Source organism: Microcaecilia unicolor, chromosome 13 (genome assembly GCF_901765095.1).
Source record: "Microcaecilia unicolor chromosome 13, aMicUni1.1, whole genome shotgun sequence".
Lineage (NCBI taxonomy): Eukaryota > Metazoa > Chordata > Amphibia > Gymnophiona > Siphonopidae > Microcaecilia > Microcaecilia unicolor.
Window position 1 is genome coordinate 9937586 of NC_044043.1, and position 23515 is coordinate 9961100.

Sequence of the window (23515 nt, forward strand, 5' to 3'; positions counted from 1 at the left end):
TTTGCTGGGGCTGGCCACTGCAGCTTATGTAGATCCATGCTAATACTGAACCAGGGCCCACATAAGAGAGTTATGCAGTCCCATAAGTACATAAATAATGCCACACTGGGAAAAGACCAAGGGTCCATCGAGCCCAGTATCCTGTCCACGACAGTGGCCAATCCAGGCCAAGGGCACATGGCAAGCTTCCCAAATGTACAAATATTCTATGCATGTTATTCCTGGAATTGTGGATTTTTCCCAAGTCCATTTAGTAGTGGTTTATGGACTTGTCCTTTAGGAAACCGTCTAACCCCTTTTTAAACTCTGCTAAGCTAACCGCCTTCATCACGTTCTCCAGCAACGGATTCCAGAGTTTAATTATGCGTTGGGTGAAGAAAAATGTTCTCCAATTTGTTTTAAATTTACTACACTGTAGTTTTATCACATGCCCCCTAGTCCTAGTATTTTTGGAAAGCGTGAACAGATGCTTCACATCCATCTGTTCCACTCCACTCATTATTTTATATACCTCTATCATGTCTCCCCTCAGCCGTCTCTTCTCCAAGCTGAAAAGCCCTCGCCTCCTTAGTCTTTCTTCATAGGGAAGTCGTCCCATCCCCGCTATCATTTTAGTCGCCCTTCGATGCACCTTTTCCAATTCTACTATATCTTTCTTGAGATGCAGCGACCAGAATACACAAGTTGCGGTCACACCATGGAGCGATACCACGGCATTATAACATCCTCACACCTGTTTTCCATACCTTTCCTAATAATACCCAACATTCTATTCGCTTTCCTAGCTGCAGCAGCACACTGAGCAGAACGTTTCAGTGTATTATCGACGACGACACCCAGATCCCTTTCTTGGTCCGTAACTCCTAATGGGGAACCTTTGCTGAATACTGGCTAGGACTGGCATAATATTTTTTTTGCCCCCCTCTCCACCCTGATCAGCCAAAATACCCCTCTCCTCTCTTCCCCCAACCTGCAAGTCAGAAACCCCTCTCACCTTCCGCAAGGAATGACCCCTTGACCCCCCCACTCACCTTTCCTCTATGGTGGTCCATTGGGGGCAGGAGCAAAGCCCCCTCGCTCCTGCCCTTTGCCACTTCTTAAAAAAAGCTGTCATTAACTCTTCTGGCAGCTCATGCTATATGTGCAGTACCACAAGGCTGCCACAAGTGGTCACAGCAGCCATTTTATCTTAGCAGTGGCAAGGGGCAGGATGGAGGGGGCTCTTCTCCTGCCCTAATGCCCCTACTGGCCCACCAGGGAGGGTTTCTGACTCACAGGCTAGGGAGAGGGGGGAAGAGGAGGGAGGGACTTTTTTTTTCAGGTGAGTGGGGGGGGGGGGGGGGGCGTTATAGGGGTCCCAGCTGATATTCAGTCTTGGGGCCCGCATACCTAAGTGGGTCAACTTGTTCTAAATTAGCCCACTTAGCTATGTGAGTTCCGGAACTGAATACTGCCGGCACCCATATAACCCCCAGCTCCTCCCTAGCTCCGCCCCTGTACCTCCCCTGACCTGCCCACTTTTTCTGGGGCCTGTCAGAGGTGATATTCAGTGGCTCTGCCTGCTTTAGTGCCACTTAATATCAGGGGTTAGGCAGTGGGAAGTAATTTTAAGCGGCCAGGAGAGGCTTCTACTCACATAAATGCTTTGAATATCAGCAGATTGGTGTCTAATCACCCCTTAAACCAAACACCACAATGTGAACTCTGACAATAGCATAGATTATCATGGACAGCAAGAAAGGGAAGAGTTTTACTTTTATGTTTTATGCTAAGGATGCTCATTTGTTAATGTGCTTTAAGTTTAGTGTAAGCTAAACTGATTTAATGCGCACTAGCCATGAATTAATGAGTGCTTAAGTTGATTAGTGCATATTAAAACGTGTAAAAAAAAAAAGATGCACTGTGGAAAACGGCTTACCTTCAGCACAAACGTTGTTATCCTTGTCAGGCATTTCCAGTGGCATTGTTGTCCTACTTCAAGGATCGCAGAGAGTGGGATGCTCACTTTAGGTTTGAAGGACTGCCATAACAGGGAAAAAATATAGTGTATCAGGATTTTTCTATAAATGTGTGTTAAAATTTAATGTTTGCACAAGATATCATGTACTCAAGACTTCATTTCATCAGAGATTGAGGTTACAAAGAATTAATTCCCCCCCCCCCCCCCCAAAAAAAAAGGAAAAAGGCATGATCAGCTCATTACATCAAAGTCAGCTTCATACTAAATATATTGTCAGTCTTTTCATGCTTTCCAACGTTTTGGAAAGAATTATATAAAAGGGATCAATGTCCCCCATATCTGCATATCAACAGACAATGCTACTCCAAAAAAGGATCACAAATTCAAATTTGACACGCAGAAAGAAGTGAAAATACCGACTCAATGTTTCTAGTTTCCAAAGTTGTCCAAGATATTCAGAGAACCAATCTACCAAAAAAAAAAAAGAAAAGAAATCTCTATTGCTTTGTATGGGAAATTATTAGAAGATGCAGAATGTTGATCAAACCTCTCTCATCTTTCTAGCACTTTGCCGTACCACACCAGTCAGGCGGGAAAAAATAACCAAAGCAGCTAAAGAATGGCACAAAAAAGATACCTGCAAAGTCACTTCCTCGTCTCCATTTCCCAAGTCACAGACACACACCCACATTTCCCCCTTCCTAAAAGATTTACACCTACACACCACACCCCTGACCCACAGCCCACATTACTAAAAACCTATAAGCCTATCCCAGTACATCCCCCGCCTACACACAGACCCACCCCCACCCTCTCTGCACCCAGCACAACCAGAAAGTCAAAGAATATAAATGGCACAGATTATAAAGGACTGCTCCAAAAGGCTTTTTTCCATTTCATATCCTCTCTCACTTCTCAATTCATACACTTCAGATACACACATCTAGCACCCACCAACCACACATCCTCACCTAAATACCAGAACCTTAATCCTAAGAAATCCCCACTCTTACCACCTAATAAAATACACATTTCTCCATACACCCACTTACTACCCCCCCCCCCCCCACACACACACAAAACACAACCACAACCCCTACCTACACATAATAAGATAGTAAATACAGCAGATAAAGAACTGTACGGGCCATCCAGTCTGCCCAACAAGATAAACTCATTTTACATAGTATGTGATACTTTATATGTATATCCAAGTTTGATTTGTCCTTGCTTTTTACAGGGTACAGACCGTAGAAGTCTGCCGAGCACTATTATTGTATTAAAATTTCTGAAGTTAACTTTGAAGCCCCTTAAAATTTACACTCCAGTCCATTTATATCTATTCAGTCATGATCAGGGCACAGACCGTAGAAGTCTGCCAAGTACTGGTTTTGCTTTCCAATTACCAGCATTGCCACCTAATCTCAGCTATGATTCTGTGCATCCATTCCTTCCAAACAGGACTCCTTTGTGTTTATCCCACACATGTTTGAATTCCATTTCCGTTTTCATCTCCACCACCTCCTGTGGGAGGGCATTCCATGTATCCACCACCCTTTCTGTGAAAGAATACTTCCTGATATTACTCCTGAGTCTGTCCCCCTTCAACCTCAATTCATGTCCTCTAGTTCTACTGCCTTCCTGTCTCCAGAAAAGGTTTTTTTTTTTCAGATTAATACCTTTCAGATATTTGAACATCTGTCACCCCTGTTTCTCCTTTCCTCCAAGGTATACATGTTCAGGTCAGCAAGTCTCTCCTCGTACGGTTTGCAATGCAAATCCCATACCATGTTTGTAGCTTTTCTTTGCACTGCTTCCAGTCTTTGTACATCGTTAGCAAAATACGGCCTCCAAAACTAAACACAATACTCCAAGTGGGGCCTCATCAATGACTTATAGAGGGGCATCAACATCTCCTTTCTTCTGCTGTTTATACCCTTCTCTATGCAGCCTAGCATCCTTCTGGCCACAGCCAACACCTTGTCACACTGTTTCTTCACCTACAGATCCTTGGATACCATCACCCCAATGTCTCTCTCCTGAGTTGAGCTTACTAATCTCTCCCCTCCTATCCAGTATCTCTCTTTTGGGGTTCTGCACCCCAAGTGCATCACTCTGCACTTCTTGGCATTCAATTTTAACTTTAATCTTTCTTTATTTGGAAACCCTAATGACCATAAATGCTAGTGTTAAACAAAGTTATTTTTAATCATACTTTTATTATTCTCTGATGTATTGTCTTAGCAATAATAATATTAATATAGTGCTCAAATACGTGCACCAAACATGGAACAGGAGCCATCTCCTTCATAACGCACTCCTCCACCATCATTGCACTAAGTCCAGCCTACCTACCTACTCACTTTCAATTCCCGTTCAAAAGCTCACAATTGTACAGATGAAAACATCAATTTATCTTGAGGAGTATTCTCAGGCTGGATCGATCTTTCAACCAGTGTTGTTATTGAGAAGGGTTCTGTCCACATGCGACTAGAGAACAAATTATGTTGCTGTGATAGGTTAGATCAAACTGGTAGAGGGGTGGCCATATATTAAAGATGACATTGAGTCAAAAAGAATAAAAACTCTTTAGGCAAAAATGCACTCTGGAATCTTTAATGGATAGAACTTTGATATGTGAAGGGGATGAGAACAGTGGTGGGGGTATCCTACGATCTGTCTGGAGAATTGAAAATGAGTTCAAGATATTGGGTGTGGTATTGGATATGCATTTATGTTTGGAAAATCAAGTGGCTCAACTCACAAAGAAATTTTTTTTTCACCTTAAAAGGCTTAGACATTGTTTTGATTCCTTGCCATTTAGACTGGCTGTTCAGGCTTTGGTCTTCAGTCAACTAGACTATTGTAACGTACGTTTGTAGGCTGTTCGCAACTGATCTTGAAGAAATTGCAAACCTTATAGAATGTAATGGTACAACTGGTTTTCTCTGCAAAAATGTTTGATAAGATTACCCCATTATTGATTAGAGCACATTGGCTTCCAGTTCAAACCAAAGTATATATTTTTTTAATCATTTATTTATAATTTTTCATTTTACAAGGGTCACTTGCAAACAGTAATACAGAGATGATTGCACATTAATACAATAGAAGAAGAAAACAATCCCAACTAGATATATGGTTTATATACAATCTTTCTCTTTCTTAGACCACAAAGTGAAGAAAAATAGGGAGAGTGAAATAAGACAAGGAGATCAATTAAACAGTAAACAGAAAAAAAGAAAACATGGTATTAACCCGATTATCCCCAGATATTACTCATCTACTTCATTATTCCACATTGATCATTTATTTATTTATTGCATTTGTATCCCACATTTTCCCACCTCTTTGCAGGCTCAATGTGGCTTACAATACATCATGAATGGTGGAGAAGTATAAGAAATAAACATTTAGTATTACATTGGATTTTGGGTAACATGATAGTGAAAAAGCATGATATTAGTATAGCAAGCAAATGTTATGAGGTTGGCTTCCTCAAGACCAAATACGGCGTACAGTCAATTCATTTCATTGAGAACATATTTATTATCCAGGTTTTAGTTAAAAATAATACATCCGATTACATTCTCTCTCTTTTAAAAACCAGAAATTATTTAACGATACATATAATCAAATCTCTAATTCAAATCCCACTGATTAAAGCAATCCCAGTTTTCACAGGCTTCACTCCTTTCGAAGTAATAATTAAGGAAATACCAGAGTATATTTAAAGTTTGTACTATTATACTTACGACATTACACGGTCTTGCACCAGGATATATATTATCACTGTTAACTTTTCCTTGCTATGATGTTACTATGTGACTGAGAAATAGTTTGCTGTTACGGCTGCCTTCTTTTAAAGTTGTTAGATATAAAAGAATATTTCAGCCTTCTTTCTCTTTCAAAGGAGTTAGGTTTTGAAATGATCTCCCCACTATTATTAGATTTTCTGCTGGTCTTTTGCGATTTAGAAAGCCTTGGAAACATCGTTATTTGAAAGGTTTCTGTACTGAGAGTTTCTGGGTGAATTTTTTAAAAACTTATAATTACTATTGGCTTTTGATTGAACTTCCCAGGTACGCCTGGTTCCCCTTTTTATTTGTAAACCTAATAGATCCCACATGGTTACTGAGGTATAAAATATATTTTTTAGTTTAGTTTTATGATGAAATGATAACCAATTAGGAAAGCTTGACAACACTTAACAAGCTATTTCAATTATCCCAATATTGACTGGGTACATGTCATATCAAGGGAGGCAGGGTTTCTAGATGAAATAACTGCTTCATGAAAAGCATGGTGCTTAGTCTTTAACAGGGCAAAAGGTAACTTTGTTGGAGCCATTGGCAATAGTGATCTTAAATGTGATTAAGCAGCCCTTTTACTAAAGCTTAGCAAGCAAACTAATGGACATTAGTGTGCTATAAGCACTGAGAAGACCACAAGTATAAGCATTTAGCACTAAGCTTTGGTAAAAGGGCCCCTAAATTTGACTTAAACAAATGGAAGGAGGGCACTAATTACTACACTATCATTTAACTTTCAAAAGGGAGACTGATAAAATAAGGACAGTGGTTAGAAGTGAATAAAAACTAAAAGGAGCAGTTGGAAAGATTAAGAGTTGACTGCCAAGATGGTTAAAAAGTGAAGTGAAAGAGGCTATTACAGTCAAAAGAACATCTTTCAAAAAAAAAAAATGGAAAATGGATACAAGAAGTCAGAAGCCTGGGAAGGAGTCAGTTGGCCAATTAGATAATCATAGAGTAAAAGGTGGACACAGTGGACAAGGCTACAGTGGATAGACTAAGTGAATTCTCTTCATCAGTCTTTGCCAAAGAAGATGCAACAGTGATACCCATGCCAGATATGGTATTTAATGGTGACCACTGAAGAACTGAAACAAATCTCAGTGAACCTGGAAGATGTAAAAATGCAAATTGACAAATAGGAGGAAATATTTTTTCAAAGAATAGTTCAGCTCTAGAATTTGTTGCTAGAAGATGTGGTACAACGGTTAACATATCTGAGTTTAAAAAAGGTTTGGACAAGTTTCTGGAGGAAACGTCCATAATCTGTTATTGAGATGGACATGGGGGAAACCACTGATTGCCCTGGGATTGATAGAATTGAATGTTGCTACTAACTGGGTTTTTGCCAGGTACTTAAGACCTGGACTGGCCATTACTGGAAACAGGATACTGGGCTAGATGGACCACTGGTCTGACTCAGTATGGTAATTCTTATGTTACATTCTTAAGTGCAGCAAATCACCTGGACCATATGGTACTCAGACCAGAGCACTGAAAACTCAAATCACATATTGCAATTTTAGATAAAAGGTGAAAACTTCATTGTTTCAAAAATATGTTTTGCACTCTGCTTATTGATTATGTGATACTATTCAATCTTTATTCCCAGAAGACTGTTTCTGGTCTCCTGTAATTGTGTTACCTACTTTGAACTGACAAAGTATTAGCAGGATATAAGACCAGTTTATCATTATCACTGCAAACATATTAGTAATTTGTAATCTATCATCTATGGTACTTGAATATTGGAGAGTGGCCAATATGTTGCCAAGTTGTTTATAATAATCTAGGGGTGATTCAGGAACTTACAGACCAGACAGCCTTACGTCAGTGCCAGGAAAATGTAGAAATGTATTTAAAGAACAAAATTACTAAACACCTAGTCATGGTTTTAAGAGACAAATCCAACACGGATTTAGCCAAGGGAAGTCTTGCCTCACCAATCCGGTACATTCTTTTAAGGCTGAACAAACGTGAATGAAAGGAAGCCACTTGATATAGCAGATCTGAATTTTCAGAAAGCATTTGTCAAAGTCCCTCATGAAAGACTTATAAGGAAATTAAAATGTCACGGGATAAAAGGCAATGTCTTGTTGTGTATTGAGAACTGGCTAAAAGACATAAAACAAAGTAGGGCTAAATGGAAAAATGTGAATAGTGCAATACTGGAACTGGGGCTCTCTAGTTTTTCTAAAATTAAAACAGAGCAGGAAAATTAACTTTCTTGGGTTCAAAAAGTTCACAAAATGAAAAGGCTACTCCAAAATATTAAAGGAAATTTCAATAATCATATGTGCATTTAACTATACAATTCCCCAAGTACGTAAGTCAGATACAGAGCAAATATCTATAGAGCATCAAAGGGAAACTTACTATCTAAGAGATCTTAATCAAACAGGCTAAAAAAAAGAATAATACTGGTTTATAAAATGAAAAGTGGAGTGGAACAACAAGTACTGTTTACTCTTTCAGAACAGTAACATAGATGTGCTCTACTGTACAGACTGAGAACTTTACAGTGGCCAATTCAGGTCACAAGTTCCCGGGCCAACAGAATCCACTGCATGCCAACCTGAGAATTTCTATATATTGTCCACAATGATTCCAAGATTCTTTACCTGGGTGATGGTAACTACAAAATACAGATCCCAACATTGTGTACCTTAGGAAAAATTATGCTATACCTGATAATTCTTTGCTTTAGTCCCAAAAGATCAGTCCAGAACTTGTGGGTTATGCCCATTTACCAAACTATGGAGACAGAGCAAGTAGTTCTTTGGGATTCACCTCTTAAGGATATTGTACAGTCCTAGACTTTCAATATTTTGAATGACAAAGCATTCAAAAGTCAATGCATGCACCATAACCATGAAACACTCAATATCAAAAGACACAATTAATATCAATCAGCTTTAACCAGAGGTCTGTGAGCCAAAGGCAGGGAAGACAACCAAAATCATGTTGCCTTGATGTCAGAATCTACTTATAAACATGGTACATCACAATGGAAGCATGAGCAGCTGAATTAAAGCGTATAGTGAAAAGAGCATAGGTAATACCCTCTCAGAAGGAGGATCCGAGGAGACCCATTCCAGGAAGAATGAACTCATGTCAACAAATAATTGCTTAGATAGAGTAGGTTATAAATTATTTAAATAGGCTTGGTACCCTAATAGAAGAAAAACAGGCATGCGAGAAGGGAAAACTGTGAGGGTGAAAGACTAACACCATGAGTGGACAGCATATATGATACTATGAAGTTGAACCTTAGAAAATACAAGTGTGTGGACATATTGACAAACTGAAATATCAATATGAAGAAGCTAAAACTCCAATGGCAGGAAGAACCTAAGTGCAGTCAGTGCTGTGAAGAGAAACTCCATCAACTTCTCCCCAACAAACCCTACTGCTCATAAGAATGAAATGAGTAGCTTATACTGTGACGTAAAGGCACAGCTGAGAAAGCTAGATAAAACAGAACTCATTTTGTGAGGCTGCAGAAAATTAAATGGGAGAGGCTAAGGCTCTGTAATTCCTGGAGACTAAAGTCCAGTCGACTTCATGAGACCAAAGAGCAACACACTCTGCAAGGCAATACCATGAAGATCAGTTGGGCCACTCTCGTAAGGAAAAATAAAAGATCTTACGAGTGTGGTAAAATGAACTTGTCTAGACCCAAGTAAGGAAACTCAGCTGATCTTAAAGGGTAGTCATGTCTGAGGCTGTACGAAGGTAAGCCCAGCTCATTCTGAGCTATTAAGGCTAGGCTAGGCTGTCAGCAGATCCTCAGTTATCCCAAGAGGCTGAGTCTTGTCAACTCTTGAGTCGCAGCCTAGGTAACCCAGCAAGAAAATGCTCAGCTGAGACTGAGGGTCAAGTCAGAGCTCAAATCTGTGAGGTTAAAGGCATCCAAATGTGTAAGGAGAACACCAGGTAAGCCTGCAAGGTGAAGCAAACAGAGCTGAGGCTGTGAGGGGAAAAACTACCAAGCCTGAGAGGTAAACCTCACTGCAAAGTAAAACACTGGTGAGTCCATAAGTCTAACCTAGATAAAATTGAGAGGTGAAGAACATGTGAATGTGAGAGGGGATAAGCTCAGCTGAGTGAGAAAGAAAATAGGTGAGACCTAGAGGTAAATCATAGCTAGGGTTGCACCATAAACCCAACTGAGTCAGTGACAAAGCTAAGCACAAATGAGGCTATGAAGCTAAGGATAGCTGAGGCAGAGAGCCGAGTCCATGACGGAAAGCACAGGTGAGTCTAAGAGTTCATGTACAGGTAAAATAGACAGCATAGTTTTGAAGGCTAATCAGTCAAAAACTGTGAGGAGAACTGAGCCAAACCTACAAGGAAAGGTACAGTTGGGTCCATGAGGTAAGGCCCATTAGAGTCAAAAAGGTTCAGCATAGCTGAGTCTGAGAAGGAAAACACAACGGAGTCCATGAGGTTAAGTATAGCAGAGCTTGTGCAGATAAGGTCAGTTGGAGTCTGTGATGGGAAGCATAGCTGAGACTGAGGTAATGACTAGTGGGTTGATAAAACAAGCGTTAAGTCCGTGAGGTCAAGGACAACTGAGAACCATTTGGTCAATTACAGGGGAGTCTATGAAAACAATCCTTATCTGTCCCTGTTTGTGTGGCTTGAATAAATTGCACAATACCCTTAAGGGACAAATCACAAAACTATTTTCTTTCTCTGTCTCATCTGCTGGTAGATGGGCATAACCCACAAGTTCTGGGATGACAAGGAAAAGCTGGAATTATTTTTGCCCTGATCCTGCAAATTCTCAGAACCCATTCATGTTTTAACTGCTTGGAACAGCTTATCTGCAAATTTAAATTTCCTCGCTCATTGCTCCCTTTTCTACATCATTTATGAAAATGCTAAAAATCTGTCCATTATAGGTCCTTGAGGCACTCCTCTATTCACCTCTCTCTTTTGGGGAAAACCCTTTAGACCTACTTTGATTCCCAACATTGCAATGAATATTTTATTTCTTATTTCCTTGTCCCTTATTGTATCCATTTACCCCTACCTTACGTGACCCTTTTTCTAATTGTATTTGTTTAAAACCTACCGTACTTGGCGTCCACCATTACTGTATTTTGTAAGCCACATTGAGCCTGCTAGTATGTGGGAAAATGTGGGATACAAATGTTACAAATAAATACATAAATAAACTTTTAAAACAATCTAATTACTTTTTATCCCATGACCTTTCAAATTCTTCAGAAGTCTCATGTGGGACTTTGTCAAATGCCTTCTGAAAATCCAAATATATTATAATTAACCAGCTCATTGTTAAAATCCAAGGCCTCAGGCACAAAGGTTTCAATTTGTCTTGTGTAAAAATTACAATCTTTAAGGCAAATATGAACAAAAATGCAACTATATCACTGTGCTGGCACTGACACATCACTTCATTCATGGAAACAAAGAGTTTAAACAAACATATTGAGGCAGAGAGAACATAAGAGATACAGCTGAACTAGTTTAATAGATCTGCCTTTTACAAAGGAAGATAAAGTTGTCATTTCCATAGCATTTCATCTAGATGTGCTAATCTTTCTTTCTTCCCTATCTAAACAAGGTTTTTCTTCACTCAAATTTGCTTAATAAGCTGGAAATCAACTTTTTATAGAGAAGTGCTACTTGAAAACAGAAGCAGAACCAAGAGGCATATTTTCAAAGCACTTAGCCTCCCAAAGTTCCATAGAAACCTATGGAACTTAGCCTCCCAAAGTGCTTTGAAAATATGCCTCCAAGTATACTCTGCTTTTTATGCAAATTATCTTTAGAGATACGTGCATGGGTGTAACCAGTACACTGTACTGAGCCAATTCTACAGTAAATCATATATTTATAAACCTTACTGAGATCCCACATATGTAATACACACACAATATATGAAGGAAGGCTCATTACCCAAAGTGTTGTCTCAATTACTTTGACAAAAAATATTACCCTACACCATAGGCACCTAAACTCATCCATGTTTTCCGGCCTCTACAAAAAGCACCGATCTCTGGTAAATGCATTCCAAAGCCTAGGAACCACTACTGAAAAAGTCTAGTTCTGGATAAAAGCAAGACACAGAGAGAGAGAGAGCGATTGTGTCAAAAACCGCCCTTGGGTATTCTGCACCCCATACTCAAGCTAACTAAAAGCAAGTAGATGCAGCTTGAACTAACACTGCTTATCCAATGGAAGCCAATGCAAGCTCCAAAGCATGGGATTAATATGATACCACGGCTTTACATTCTGTAATTACAATGCAAATAGGGGAGAAATGATCCAGGAGCAGCAGCAAGGGGCCAATGCAGAAAGCTACTGAAGGCAGAAGCAAGCATTAATGAGCACTCAACAAAGGGCATTAGAGGGTGAAATGATGCAGAAAGGGGTTCAACACCTGACTTAACTCCTGCGATACACATCAGCGTACAGCCAATTAAAACGCATGCAAAGAAGGCTATCAGTCCACAGCAACTCAGAGAAAATGTTCAGCTATGTGCTGATGTGTAGTAGGTGAGTTAATGAGAATATACCGCCAGCACTGAGGCAGTGTAGAAAGATTAGTTGAGGGGATTATAATGTTCCTCAACCTGCCCACCTGCCCCCCCAATAGCTTTGTGCATTGGCCCTCCCTGGTGTCTAGCAACACCTCTCTCCCCTTCCCCAACCCCTTCTTCCAAAATTAAAAATATAATCCCTGGTGTTAGCGGCATCCCCTCCCTCGCCGTGACCTGACACCACCATTAAAAGTAAAATCCCTGGTGTCTATCAGCTCCCTGGTACCTCAGGGACACCCAGTCCCCCTCACAGAGCATGCATTTAAGAGGCAGGAGTGATGCCCACAAACTCCTGTCTCCATGCCACCATCTTGAAAAATGTCAGTGCCTAACCCTGCACGTTGCATGCTGGGATGCATGAAGAAGAGTCAGTCTGCTTATTTGGTAGTCTCCATCCACACTACCAAATAAGAGAAACTCCCTCGGTACATCCCAAAATACACCATATGCAGGGTCAGGTGGGAATGTATGGCCGAAATGCAGAAAATGATGCATGTCCAGGATTTTTGCAGCTACAGCTTCTCAAATGATGTGGGTAAAAGATTGGACCGGGGGGGGGGGGGGGGGGGGGGAGTGCAGAGGTGGACTGGGGAGAGAGAAGTGGTGTGATGGAGCCGGCTCGCACCGGCTCGCAAGAGCCAGTTGTTAACATTTCTTCCGGCCTGCGAGCCAGTTGTTAAAACCCGCGAGCCGGCTCTCCTCCCTCCCTCCTCCCTCCCTCCGGATCCATCCCTCACTGACCTGTCCTTTGAATTCTTCGGGGCAGGCAGTCTTGCCTGCCCGCTGCCAGCGCTAACTCTCCCCCGATGCCGGCTCGCGCTTTAAAAATGGCCGCCGAGACTTCCAGAGGCGGCCTCGCGAGACTTGTAAGTCTCGGTGGCCATTTTGAAGCGCGAACCGATGGGAGAGTCAGCGCTGGCAGCGGGCAGGCAAGACTGCCTGCTGCCCCGAAGAATTAGAATGACAAGGCATTGTTTGTCTGGAACTTCCTTCTTTTTTTCCTTAGTGAGACCGCAGAGGGATTTGAGGTACAAATATTGTAATTTTCAGATGAGACAAAAATCTGTATTAGGTTTATGTATCAGGAGAGAGGGAAAATAATGAAAGGACAAGAAAGACTGATCAAGGATTTGGAACATATGCTTCAGTGAAAAATAGCATAAAATCATACATCTGAAGTGCAAAAATCCATTAGCTGCTTTACAATTATGAGAACACGACCTGGCAACTGTTAAACAGGAAAGAGGCTAAGAAGTAATTGCCTCAGACAGTCTGAAAGTTTCTAGTTAGAGTAATGCAGCAGCATGGAAAACTAACAATTTGTTTGAGCACATAAGGAGAGAGATTGCCAGCAGAATGTGGTAATCACTTGTTATAGGTTGCTGTGAGATTCCACCACAAATGCTCCTGGATTCTATATATCGCACCATGGTTGCTAACAACTCGGGAGGGGGTGGCAGGGGAGAGAAGGGAGTCGCTGGGCATGGGTGGATTGAGGGGACAGAAGGGTCGCTGGGTATGGGTGCATGCAGGGCAGGGGAGAGGAGGGTCACTGTGTATGGGTGCATGCAGGGCAGGGGGAGAGAAGGGTCGCTGGACATGGGTGGATCATGGAGAGGAGGGGAGAGAGAAGAAATGCTGCAGTTGGATGGAGGGGAGGGAAGAGTGAGGAAGGAGATGAGATGAGGGAAAAGGAAGAGAGGAGAAAAACTGCACATGAATGAAGAAAATAGCCAGAAGCTGAGGACCAGAAATGAAGAAGAAAGGAGGAAAGGAAAGAAATAAATGGAAAGGAAGCCCTGGAAACTGAGTTAAGAGGACAGATAGCAGCAGAATCAGATACTGGGCCAGCATGATCAGGAAAACAGTCACCAGACCACAAAGGTAGAAAAAAATCATTTTATTTTCATTATAGTGTTTGGAATATGTTCACTTTGAGAATCAGGTGCTCAACATTAAAAGTTTATATTTATTTACTTATTTATGGCATTTATCGCACATTAATCATGAATTAGATTGGAACCTGGGATCATTTAATTTTGTTTCCTGGAGTAAAGCATTGCCACCCCCCCCCACCCCGGGCTATAGCCAGCTCTGCAATTTGGGGGGGGGGGGCGCAGAGGGGGACCGGGGGAGAGAGCCTGTTGTTAAACATTTACCAGCACACCACTGGGAGAGAGCCTGTTTTTAAACATTTACCAGCACAACCACTGACAGCACCTTAGTAAAAAGGTCCATTAGTGTTTAATCCTTGAAAGCAGGAATGTTTTTAAAGCTTTTCTAAAATGCAATTAAGATGATAATCGTCTAATTTGAGAAGGAATGTCATTCCAGCTTTTTGCACTCTGATATATAGTAACATAGTAACATAGTAAATGACGGCAGAAAAAGACCTGCATGGTCCATCCAGTCTGCCCACCAATAGATTTTAATTGAATATTTCTCACAGAAAAGAAATCTAGATAAAATCTCTGTTGTGATCTGATTCTTGTATCTCAGTAACTCTCACTTATTAGTAGTTCAAAGCGAGTAACAAAGTAAAATAAAGAACTTAAAAACAATTGAGACACAAATTTTTTAAACACACAAGTCTTTGAAGGGCCCTTTTACAAAAAGGCGGTAAGCCCACCGTGGGATTAACGCTCACTGAAAAGTACCGCTGAGCTACCGCAGCAGCCCGGCGGTAGTTCCCACCCCCAGCGCACCGTCATATCCAGTGCTACAAAAATATTTTTATTTCTGTAGCGCTGGTGTGTACCCAGCAGTAATCGGGTTACTGCCAGTTTAGAGCGGTAGTCCTTACCACCACCTCAATGGGTTGGCGGTAAGGGCTCCCCCCTCCAAATGGCCGCGCAAGTGCTTCTCTTGCCACACAGCCATTTCCTGAAGAAAATAAAGACCTACCTTTTACCAGCTGTGGTAGAAGAGGGCCTCAGCACGCGTCAAAAACACATGCCAATGCAGGCCCCGTTTTGCTGCAGATTGGTCAAAGGGGCCCTAAATTCTTACGAAATGAATAAAAAGTAAAAGAACTTTTTAATTTAATAGGAAGTGAATGTCAAAAATGAGGAGCCTGATAGCATAAAGACATCTCCAAAATCTTTTTGCATCTAACGACTGAAAAGGAAGGTAAAAATCAGACAAAATGGATATCTAACTCTCAAGATTCCATGAACAAAAGGAAAAGAAATCAAGGTAAAGCAATAATTTGGGGATGTACCATCAAACATTTTAAAAATGATATAGGCCAACTTAAATAGAACTCCCAATGCAGAGACAAGAGCAGCAGTAGAACTATCAGAGATAAGTTTAGCAGTCGTATTCTGTAACTGTAATTTAAAGCGCAATTTTATGGTAAGAGATGAATAAAGAGAATTACAGTAATCTAAAAGACTCAAAATATAAGAGTGTACTAGAATGGCGAAGTGTGTTCTATAAAAATAACAGTGAATATGACACAACGGACGTAACCTGAAAAAAAAATAATTTGAGTTAAATCATTTACTTGTGGTTCCACAGAAAGTAGAGCCTAATATGACTCCAAGAATCTTAGAGGATCGATCAATTTTCAGAGATAAATCACTAGACCCTGGGAGGGAGTCAGGAATGGGAGTATCTTTCCGAGCTAGCCAAAGTAATTTGTTTTATCAGTATTCTGTCTTGAATTCAATTGATAGGAAATACAAGTAAACACCCTAAATCTTCAGCATTTTCACCATGAAAACATTTAAAAACTAAGGGGTCTTTTAATTAACCAAGCTAAAAAGTGACCAGTGGTAAGGGCTCATGCATTACTTGTGCAGCAATGTGCCCATGGTGCCCGATTACCAATGGGCATGCCTACTTCCCATCCCCCACGATAGAAAACAAAATGATTTTCTAGTGCAGAAAACGGTACATGGCAAAAGCAGAACTACTGCAGTACCCTACTCTTCCTTCTCAAAAGGGTCTCTAAATATGCCATTTTAAAATATATACGCAGGTTTATCATAAGTAAGTTTAATTTAATTATAAGGGGTGTTGCCCTTTCAAATTTTCCTAATTCAAAAATCAGTCTTGGAGCAGCATTTTGCAAAAAGCTGTAATCTCTTCCGTAGCTTTAGTGAAATTGAATTATACAAACAATTCCAATAATCCAATTGTGGCAACAAAACAGCTTGAGCAATAATTCTAAAACTTTGCAATCTAATAGATCAAGTTGACTGATGATTAAAGAATGAACCAGGATATTGAGAGCTGATGCCTGAAGAAGGGATGGATTGAGCGACAGGCTTGCTAGCTTCTCTCCTGCAAAACCCCCAAATCTGATAGTCCACTGGACTCTTGAGTATTTTAGTTAAAACTCAATCTTCTTTTGACAACATTTTGTTTGTTTATCAATGCGTAATGACATCACAGATATTGTCAGCAAGTAAGTAATTAAGTCATGTCAGAAACTGAGATTTGTAACAGCAGTTTATAAAAGTTTTAAAAAATCTCTTAAACGGGACAAGGGATTCCTATGTAATTTGGCGTCAGTGATGCAAGTAGATGTCACTGTCAGGCTTATTTTCGAAAAAGAAGGACACCCATCTTTCGACACAAATCGGAAGATGGGCGTCCTTCTCACAGGGTCACCCAAATCGGCATAATCGAAAGCCGATTTTGGGTGTCCCCAACTGCTTTCCGTCGCCGGGACGACCAAAGTTCAAGGGGGCATGTTGGAGGTGTAGCGAAGGCGGGACTTGGGCGTGCCTAACACATGGGCGTCCTCGACCCATAATGGAAAAAAAGGACGTCCCTGACAAGCACTTGGATGACTTTACCTGGTCCTGTTTTTCTTACGACCAAGCCACAAAAAGGTGCTCGAACTGACCAGATGGCCACCGGAGGCAATCGGGGATCACCTCACTAACCCCCTCCCACCCTCAAAAAAACATCTTTAAAAATATTTTGTGCCAGCCTCTATGCCAGCCTCAAATGTCATACTCAGGTTCATCACAGCAGTATGAAGGTCCCTGGAGCAGTTTTAGTGGGTGCAGTGCACTTCAGGCAGGTGGACCCAGGCCCATCCCCCCCTACCTATTACACTTGTGGTGGTAAATGTGAGCCCTCCAAAACCCACCACAAACCCACTGTACCCACATCTAGGTGCCCCCCTTCACCCGTAAGGGCTATGGTAGTGGTGTACAGTGGTGGGTAGTGGGTTTGGGGGGTGGGGGTTGGGAGGGCTCAGCACACAAGGTAAGGGAGCTATGTTCCTGGGAGCAATTTATGAAGTCCACTGCAGTGCCCCCTACAGTGCCTGGTTGGTGTCCTGGCATGTCAAGGGGACCATGAATGCTGGCTCCTCCCATGACCAAAGGGCTTGCATTTGGTCGTTTCTGAGATGGGCGTCCTTAGTTCCATTATCACCGAAAATCAGAAACGACCAAGTCTAGGGCCGACCATCTCTAAGGACGGCCTAAATGTCAAGATTTGGGCGTTCCCGACCGTATTATCGAAACAAAAGATGGACATCCATCTTGTTTTGATAATACGGGTTTCCCTGTCCCTCCACCAGGACGTTTTGCGAGGACGTCCTCAGCAAAACTTGGGCGTCCCTTTCGATTATGCCCCTCTCTGCGTATGTAAATTTTTAATTAATTCAGTGCAGGTTCAAGGTTGTTATTGCAAAATGTTTAGGTGGCTCACTTTTCTCTCGACATAGTGTATAATTCTCTACAATAAGATCTGATCTTACATTCTTTCGGATTGGGGTTAATATTATATTAGCAATATTTTCAGTATAATAGCCTTCTGAAATTTTATATTGATAAATTTAATAAGCCAATTCAAAATCTAAGATGGAGTATATTTTAATAGATAAGAAGGTAACAATACCTTTAGAATTGTTTCAGATGACATTGAGCTGAATTTATCCCAAAGCATATTATATGGTATCCCTTGCAGTGACTGTGCTTCATTTGGTTCTATCAAATCAACTGACTTTCCAAGTCAAATGAATTCTTGCACTTTAGATTGAAAAAGTTGTGCTAAATCTTCTGCTGTAGGCTGAAGCACTTCAGGAGCTATCAATATGTCATCTGTACAAGACAAAGGTCAAAGTGGAGGCGTAGCCTAGTGGTTAGAGCACCAGTCTTAACATTCAGAGGTGGTGGGTTCAAATCCCACTGCTCGATCACTTAACCCTCCATTGCCTCAGGTATAAAATTAGATTGTGAGCCCTCCAGGGACAGAGAAATACCTATTGTACCTGAATGTAACTCACCTTGAGCTACTACTGAAAGAAGATGTGAGCAAACTCCAAATAAATAAAATTTTTTTGATGAATTTTCAACTTCATTTATTATTTGAGCAAAATACCTTTTTCTTTGCTTTAGTGACTGTTGTATTGTTTTATTTCATTCCTAGTGAAAAGCAAGCTCCCACTACAAACTCAAAAAGCAGAGAATGGCACATGTCCCTGCAATATACCAAGCTGAAAACTGTGCCAACACGTTTCAAAGGATCCCACAGTCACACAAATGGGGAAAAACATTCAGCATAAGGGGATCCTTCACATGCTGATCTTCAAATGTGGTATACATCATTCAGTGCAAAAAGTGTGCTATATTGGAAAAACAAGCCAGATGCTAAAGATGAGAATCAATTTACATAAAACATCAAATTAAACATCCCAATGCCAACCAGGATGTCACCTATGTGAGAAAACATTTTCCAAAACCAGCACACTGCATCGATGATTTATGGTGAGAATACTAAAAGGAAACTTTAAGACAATCCAGGAACGTAAGACCTTTGAAATCAAAATAATGAAATATTTTGACACCCACCAAGACAGGACTTCACAAAGATCTGGGTTTTCTATCCCGCTATAAACCATAAAATCAAGCTGCTTTGTCAGCTTCTTATCTACCATCCATGTCTCCCTGCCTCTCATCCACCCACCTCTCTCGAGCCCAGGGGCAGTTTCCACCCCCAGCGCGCCATTTCCGATGTAAAAAAATATTTCCTATTTTTGTAGCGCCGGTGCTTACCTGGCAGTAATTGGGCAGCGCCGCATGCTGTGGTGCAGGAGCACTTACCGCCACCTCGATGGGTGGCGGTAACTGCTCCCCCCAAAATGGCCACGCGGCAGTTGGTTCACTTACCACACAGCCATTTCTTTTCCAGAAAAAATACAGCATTTTACTCGTTGCAGTAAACGGGGGCCTCAGCGTGCGTCAAAAACATGCACTGATGTTAGCGCAGGCCCCCTTTTACCGCAGTTTAGTAAAAGGACCCCTTAGTTATTTTGTTGCAAAAAACAAAAAACAAAACTTAATTTCAATAAACTTTCCAAACCCAAAGGGTATTCAATCTAAACTATTATTTACCTTATCCTTTTCATACCAAGCTGCTAAAATATGGAATTCTTTACTTTTATTAAAATCATTCCTATTCAAAAAGTATTCACTGACTAAATTATGATTGAATTGTACAATGTTATTCTCTACGTATGCCTAATCTCCACATATAACTCTCTAGGGCAGATGTGGAATATAAGCAGTGGTGTGCTGGAGCGGGCTCTCACGGGCTCGCGAGAGCCGTTTGTTAAGTTTTTAAGAATTTTGGGAGCCTCCCCATGGCTACTTTAACAACTGACTCCCAAAATGTGGGCTTGGGCCCCCTCCTGAATTCTCTTTTACTTTACTGGCAGTGATGCTGGCCCCACCAGCCAAGTAAATAGACTGCTGCTGCTCCCTGCTCCTTGTTTCTGACTCTGAGCATCAGGCTGGGACTTTTCATGCAAGCGCAAGAAGGTTCCATCATGCTGCTCAGAGCCAGAAACAAGCAGTAGAGAATGGTGGCAGTCCATTTATTGGCTGGTGAGGCTCGGCAAAGGTATGCCTAGCATGCCCGCACAAGGGAGAAGAGAGAGAAGCATGTATTCCCCCCCAAAAAAAAAAAATTTCCGGGCTGGCTATGCCTGGAGAGAGAGCCCGTTGTTAAAAATTTACCAGCACACCCCTGAATATAAGAACTATAATGTAATGTAACTGTATTGTCTTCCATATCCCCATATATATCTGGGGGGAGGTTGGGCACCTTGTACAATTTTAATGGCTTTTTGGCATAAGCCTGGGACCCAGCACTAATGGGAGTGTGCCGAGAAAAGGAACTGTGATTTCAGCAAAATCAAGCTTTTACAAAGTACTTCCCTTTTGAGCTCACTGTGCTCAAATACATAGTGAGTGAAGCTAAAACTGACACCGGCTTCTCAAGGCCACCCTCTTCCTCCTAAAGAGGCTCTATGGCCATTACTGCTACTCTTGAAGCTCAGCATCTGGTTCTTCAAATCTCTCTGCTCAGCTGTTACACTAAATATGATGTTTGTTTTATTCTTCTATGGAAAATTTTAACAGTTTGCAAATAGGGCTGGGGAAGTGGAACAAAAAAAAGTATTGTATCTGTCACCAGGATATCCTGTTGTATCGCAGGATACAAGCGGACCTTACGAGACTGGGAGACTGGGTGTCTGTATGGCAGATGACGTTTAATGTGAGCAAGTGCAAAGTGATGCATGTGGGAAAGAGGAACCCGAATTATAGCTACGTCATGCAAGGTTCCACGTTAGGAGTCACGGACCAAGAAAGGGATCTAGGTGTCGTCGTTGATGATACGTTGAAACCTTCTGCTCAGTGTGCTGCTGCGCCTAAGAAAGCAAATAGAATGTTAGGAATTATTAGGAAAGGAATGGAAAACAAAAATGAGGATGTTATAATGCCTTTGTATCGCTCCATGGTGCGACCGCACCTCGACTATTGTGTTCAATTCTGGTTGCCGAATCTCAAAAATGATATAGTGGAATTAGAAAGGTTCAGAGAAGGGCGACGAAAATGATAAAGGGGATGGGACAACTTCCCTATGAGGAAAGGCTAAAGCGGCTAGGGCTCTTCAGCTTGGAGAAAAGGCGGCTGAGGGGAGATATGATAGAGGTCTATAAAATAATGAGTGGCGTTGAACTGGTAGATGTGAAGCATCTGTTCACGCTTTCCAAAAATACTAGGACTAGGGGGCATGCGATGAAGCTACAATGTAGTAAATTTAAAACAAATCAGAGAAAAGTTTTCTTCACTCAACGTGTAATTAAACTCTGGAATTCGCCAGAGAATGTGGTAAAGGCGGTTAGCTTAGCAGAGTTTAAAAAAGGTTTGGCCGGCTTCCTAAGGGAAAAGTCCATAGACCGTTATTAAATGGACTTGGGGAAAATCTACTATTTCTGGGATAAGCAGTACTTATGATCATTTTCTAAATCCTGTTACTCTATCTTATCTATCTATATGTTCCTTGCTTACGCCCTACGCCGTCTATTAAAATGTTTTATTGCGTACTGTGTTGACATTGTAATGTAGTACACTATGAGGGGCATAATCGAACGGGGCGCCCAAGTTTTCCTGAGGGCGTCCTCGCAGGACGTCCCCGCGAAGGTGCGGGGAAACCTGAATTATCGAAACAAGATTGGCGTCCATCTTTCGTTTTGATAATACGGTCAGGGACGCCCAAATCTCAACATTTAGGTCGACCTTAGAGATGGTCATCCTTACAGATGGTAGTCCCCGGTTTTCGGTGATAATGGAAACCGAGGACGCCCATCTCAGAAACGACCAAATCCAAGCAATTTGGTTGTGGGAGGAGCCAGCATTCATAGTGCACTGGTCCCCCTCACATGCCAGGACACCAACCAGGCACCCTAGGGGGGGACTGCAGTGGACTTCAGAAAAAGCTCCCAAGTGCATAGCTCCTTTACCTTGTGTGCTGAGCCCCCAACCCCCCCCCCCTCAAAAAAAAAAAAAACCAACTCCCCACAACTGTACACCACTACCATAGCCCTTAGGGATGAAGGGTGGGTACAGTGGGTTTCTGGTGGGTTTTGGAGGGCTCACATTTACCACAAGTGTAACAGGTAGGGGGGGATGGGCCTGGGTCTGCCTGCCTGAAGTGCACTGCAGTACCCACTACAACTGTTCCAGGGACCTGTATACTGCTGTCATGGAACTGGGTATGACATTTGAGGCTGGCAAAAAATATTTTTTAAGTTTTTTTTAGGGTGGGAGGGGGTTAGTGACCACTGGGGGTGTAAGGGGAGGTCATCCCCGATTCCCTCCGGTGGTCATCTGGTCAGTTCGGGCACCTTTTTGAGGCTTGGTTGTAAAAAAAAAAAAAGGACCAAGTAAAGTCGTCCAAGTGTTCGTCAGGGACGCCCTTATTTTTTCCATTATCGGTCGAGGACACCCATGTGTTAAGCACGCCCCAGTCTCGCCTTTGCTATGCTTCTGACACGCCCACGTGAACTTTGGTCGTCCCCGTGAAGGAAAGCAGTTGGGGACGCCCAAAATCGGCTTTCTATTATGCTGATTTGGGTGACCCTGGGAGAAGGACGCCCATCTTCCGACTTGTGTCGAAAGATGGGTGCCCTTCTCTTTCGAAAATAAGCCTGCAAGCCATTCCTTGTATTGTTATTAGAATTTTTTTATTGCTGTAATTGTCTATTGCTTATGTTTGACTTATTCTTGCTGTACACTGCCTTGAGGGGTCCTTTTACAAAGTCATGGTATAAAGTGGCCTGCGGTAGTGTGAGTGCGTCCTTTGGGTGCTCGCTGAGCCGTTTTTTAACCGCGTCCAGAAAAAAGGACCTTTTTTTTTAAAGGCTGGAAAATGTACTGTCAAACTTATGTTTGAAAATTTTTTTTTGTTTTTCCAGCGGAGAAGTGGAGCTGTATATTTTCTCAGCTACCACTCTTCCTATCTTCACCGGTCTTCACTATTTTGATTTTTGCTATTTTTCAAAGCTGGTTTAGGTTTTTTCAGTATGTCTAACAATATATCACATATCACTTCTTTAAGATTAGTAATGTGTGGTTCACTTATCTTAATATTGAAAGATGTTTTCAGCAAGGAATCTTAATCAACATGGCGTCATGTTTCGCCCAGTGGCTTTCTCAAGAATTATCCCCAAAAGGTAGTGCTGCCATCTGTGTCAGCAATGCTTTCTCTCTCGTCCAAAAAGGTCCAACAAGGTCCAACAAGAGAGAAAGCATTGCTGACACAGATGAGATACTATTGACCAGACTCAGCATCCTAGGGCTATCAGGTCCCATCCTGAATTGGTTCAGCGTTTTCCTGCAAAACCAATCCTACATGGTTTG

General features: G+C 41.7%; 1 protein-coding gene across 1 annotated transcript in view; it reads right to left on the reverse strand.

The window, feature by feature from the left end:
• Positions 1-23515, reverse strand: part of SH2B2 (SH2B adaptor protein 2) — a 120825-nt gene that overhangs the window by 92570 nt on the left and 4740 nt on the right. Inside the window, 3 exon segments of the mRNA XM_030185595.1 lie at positions 1919-1933; positions 1935-1975; positions 1978-2020. Coding sequence (XP_030041455.1) covers positions 1919-1933; positions 1935-1975; positions 1978-2020 — 99 coding nt within the window.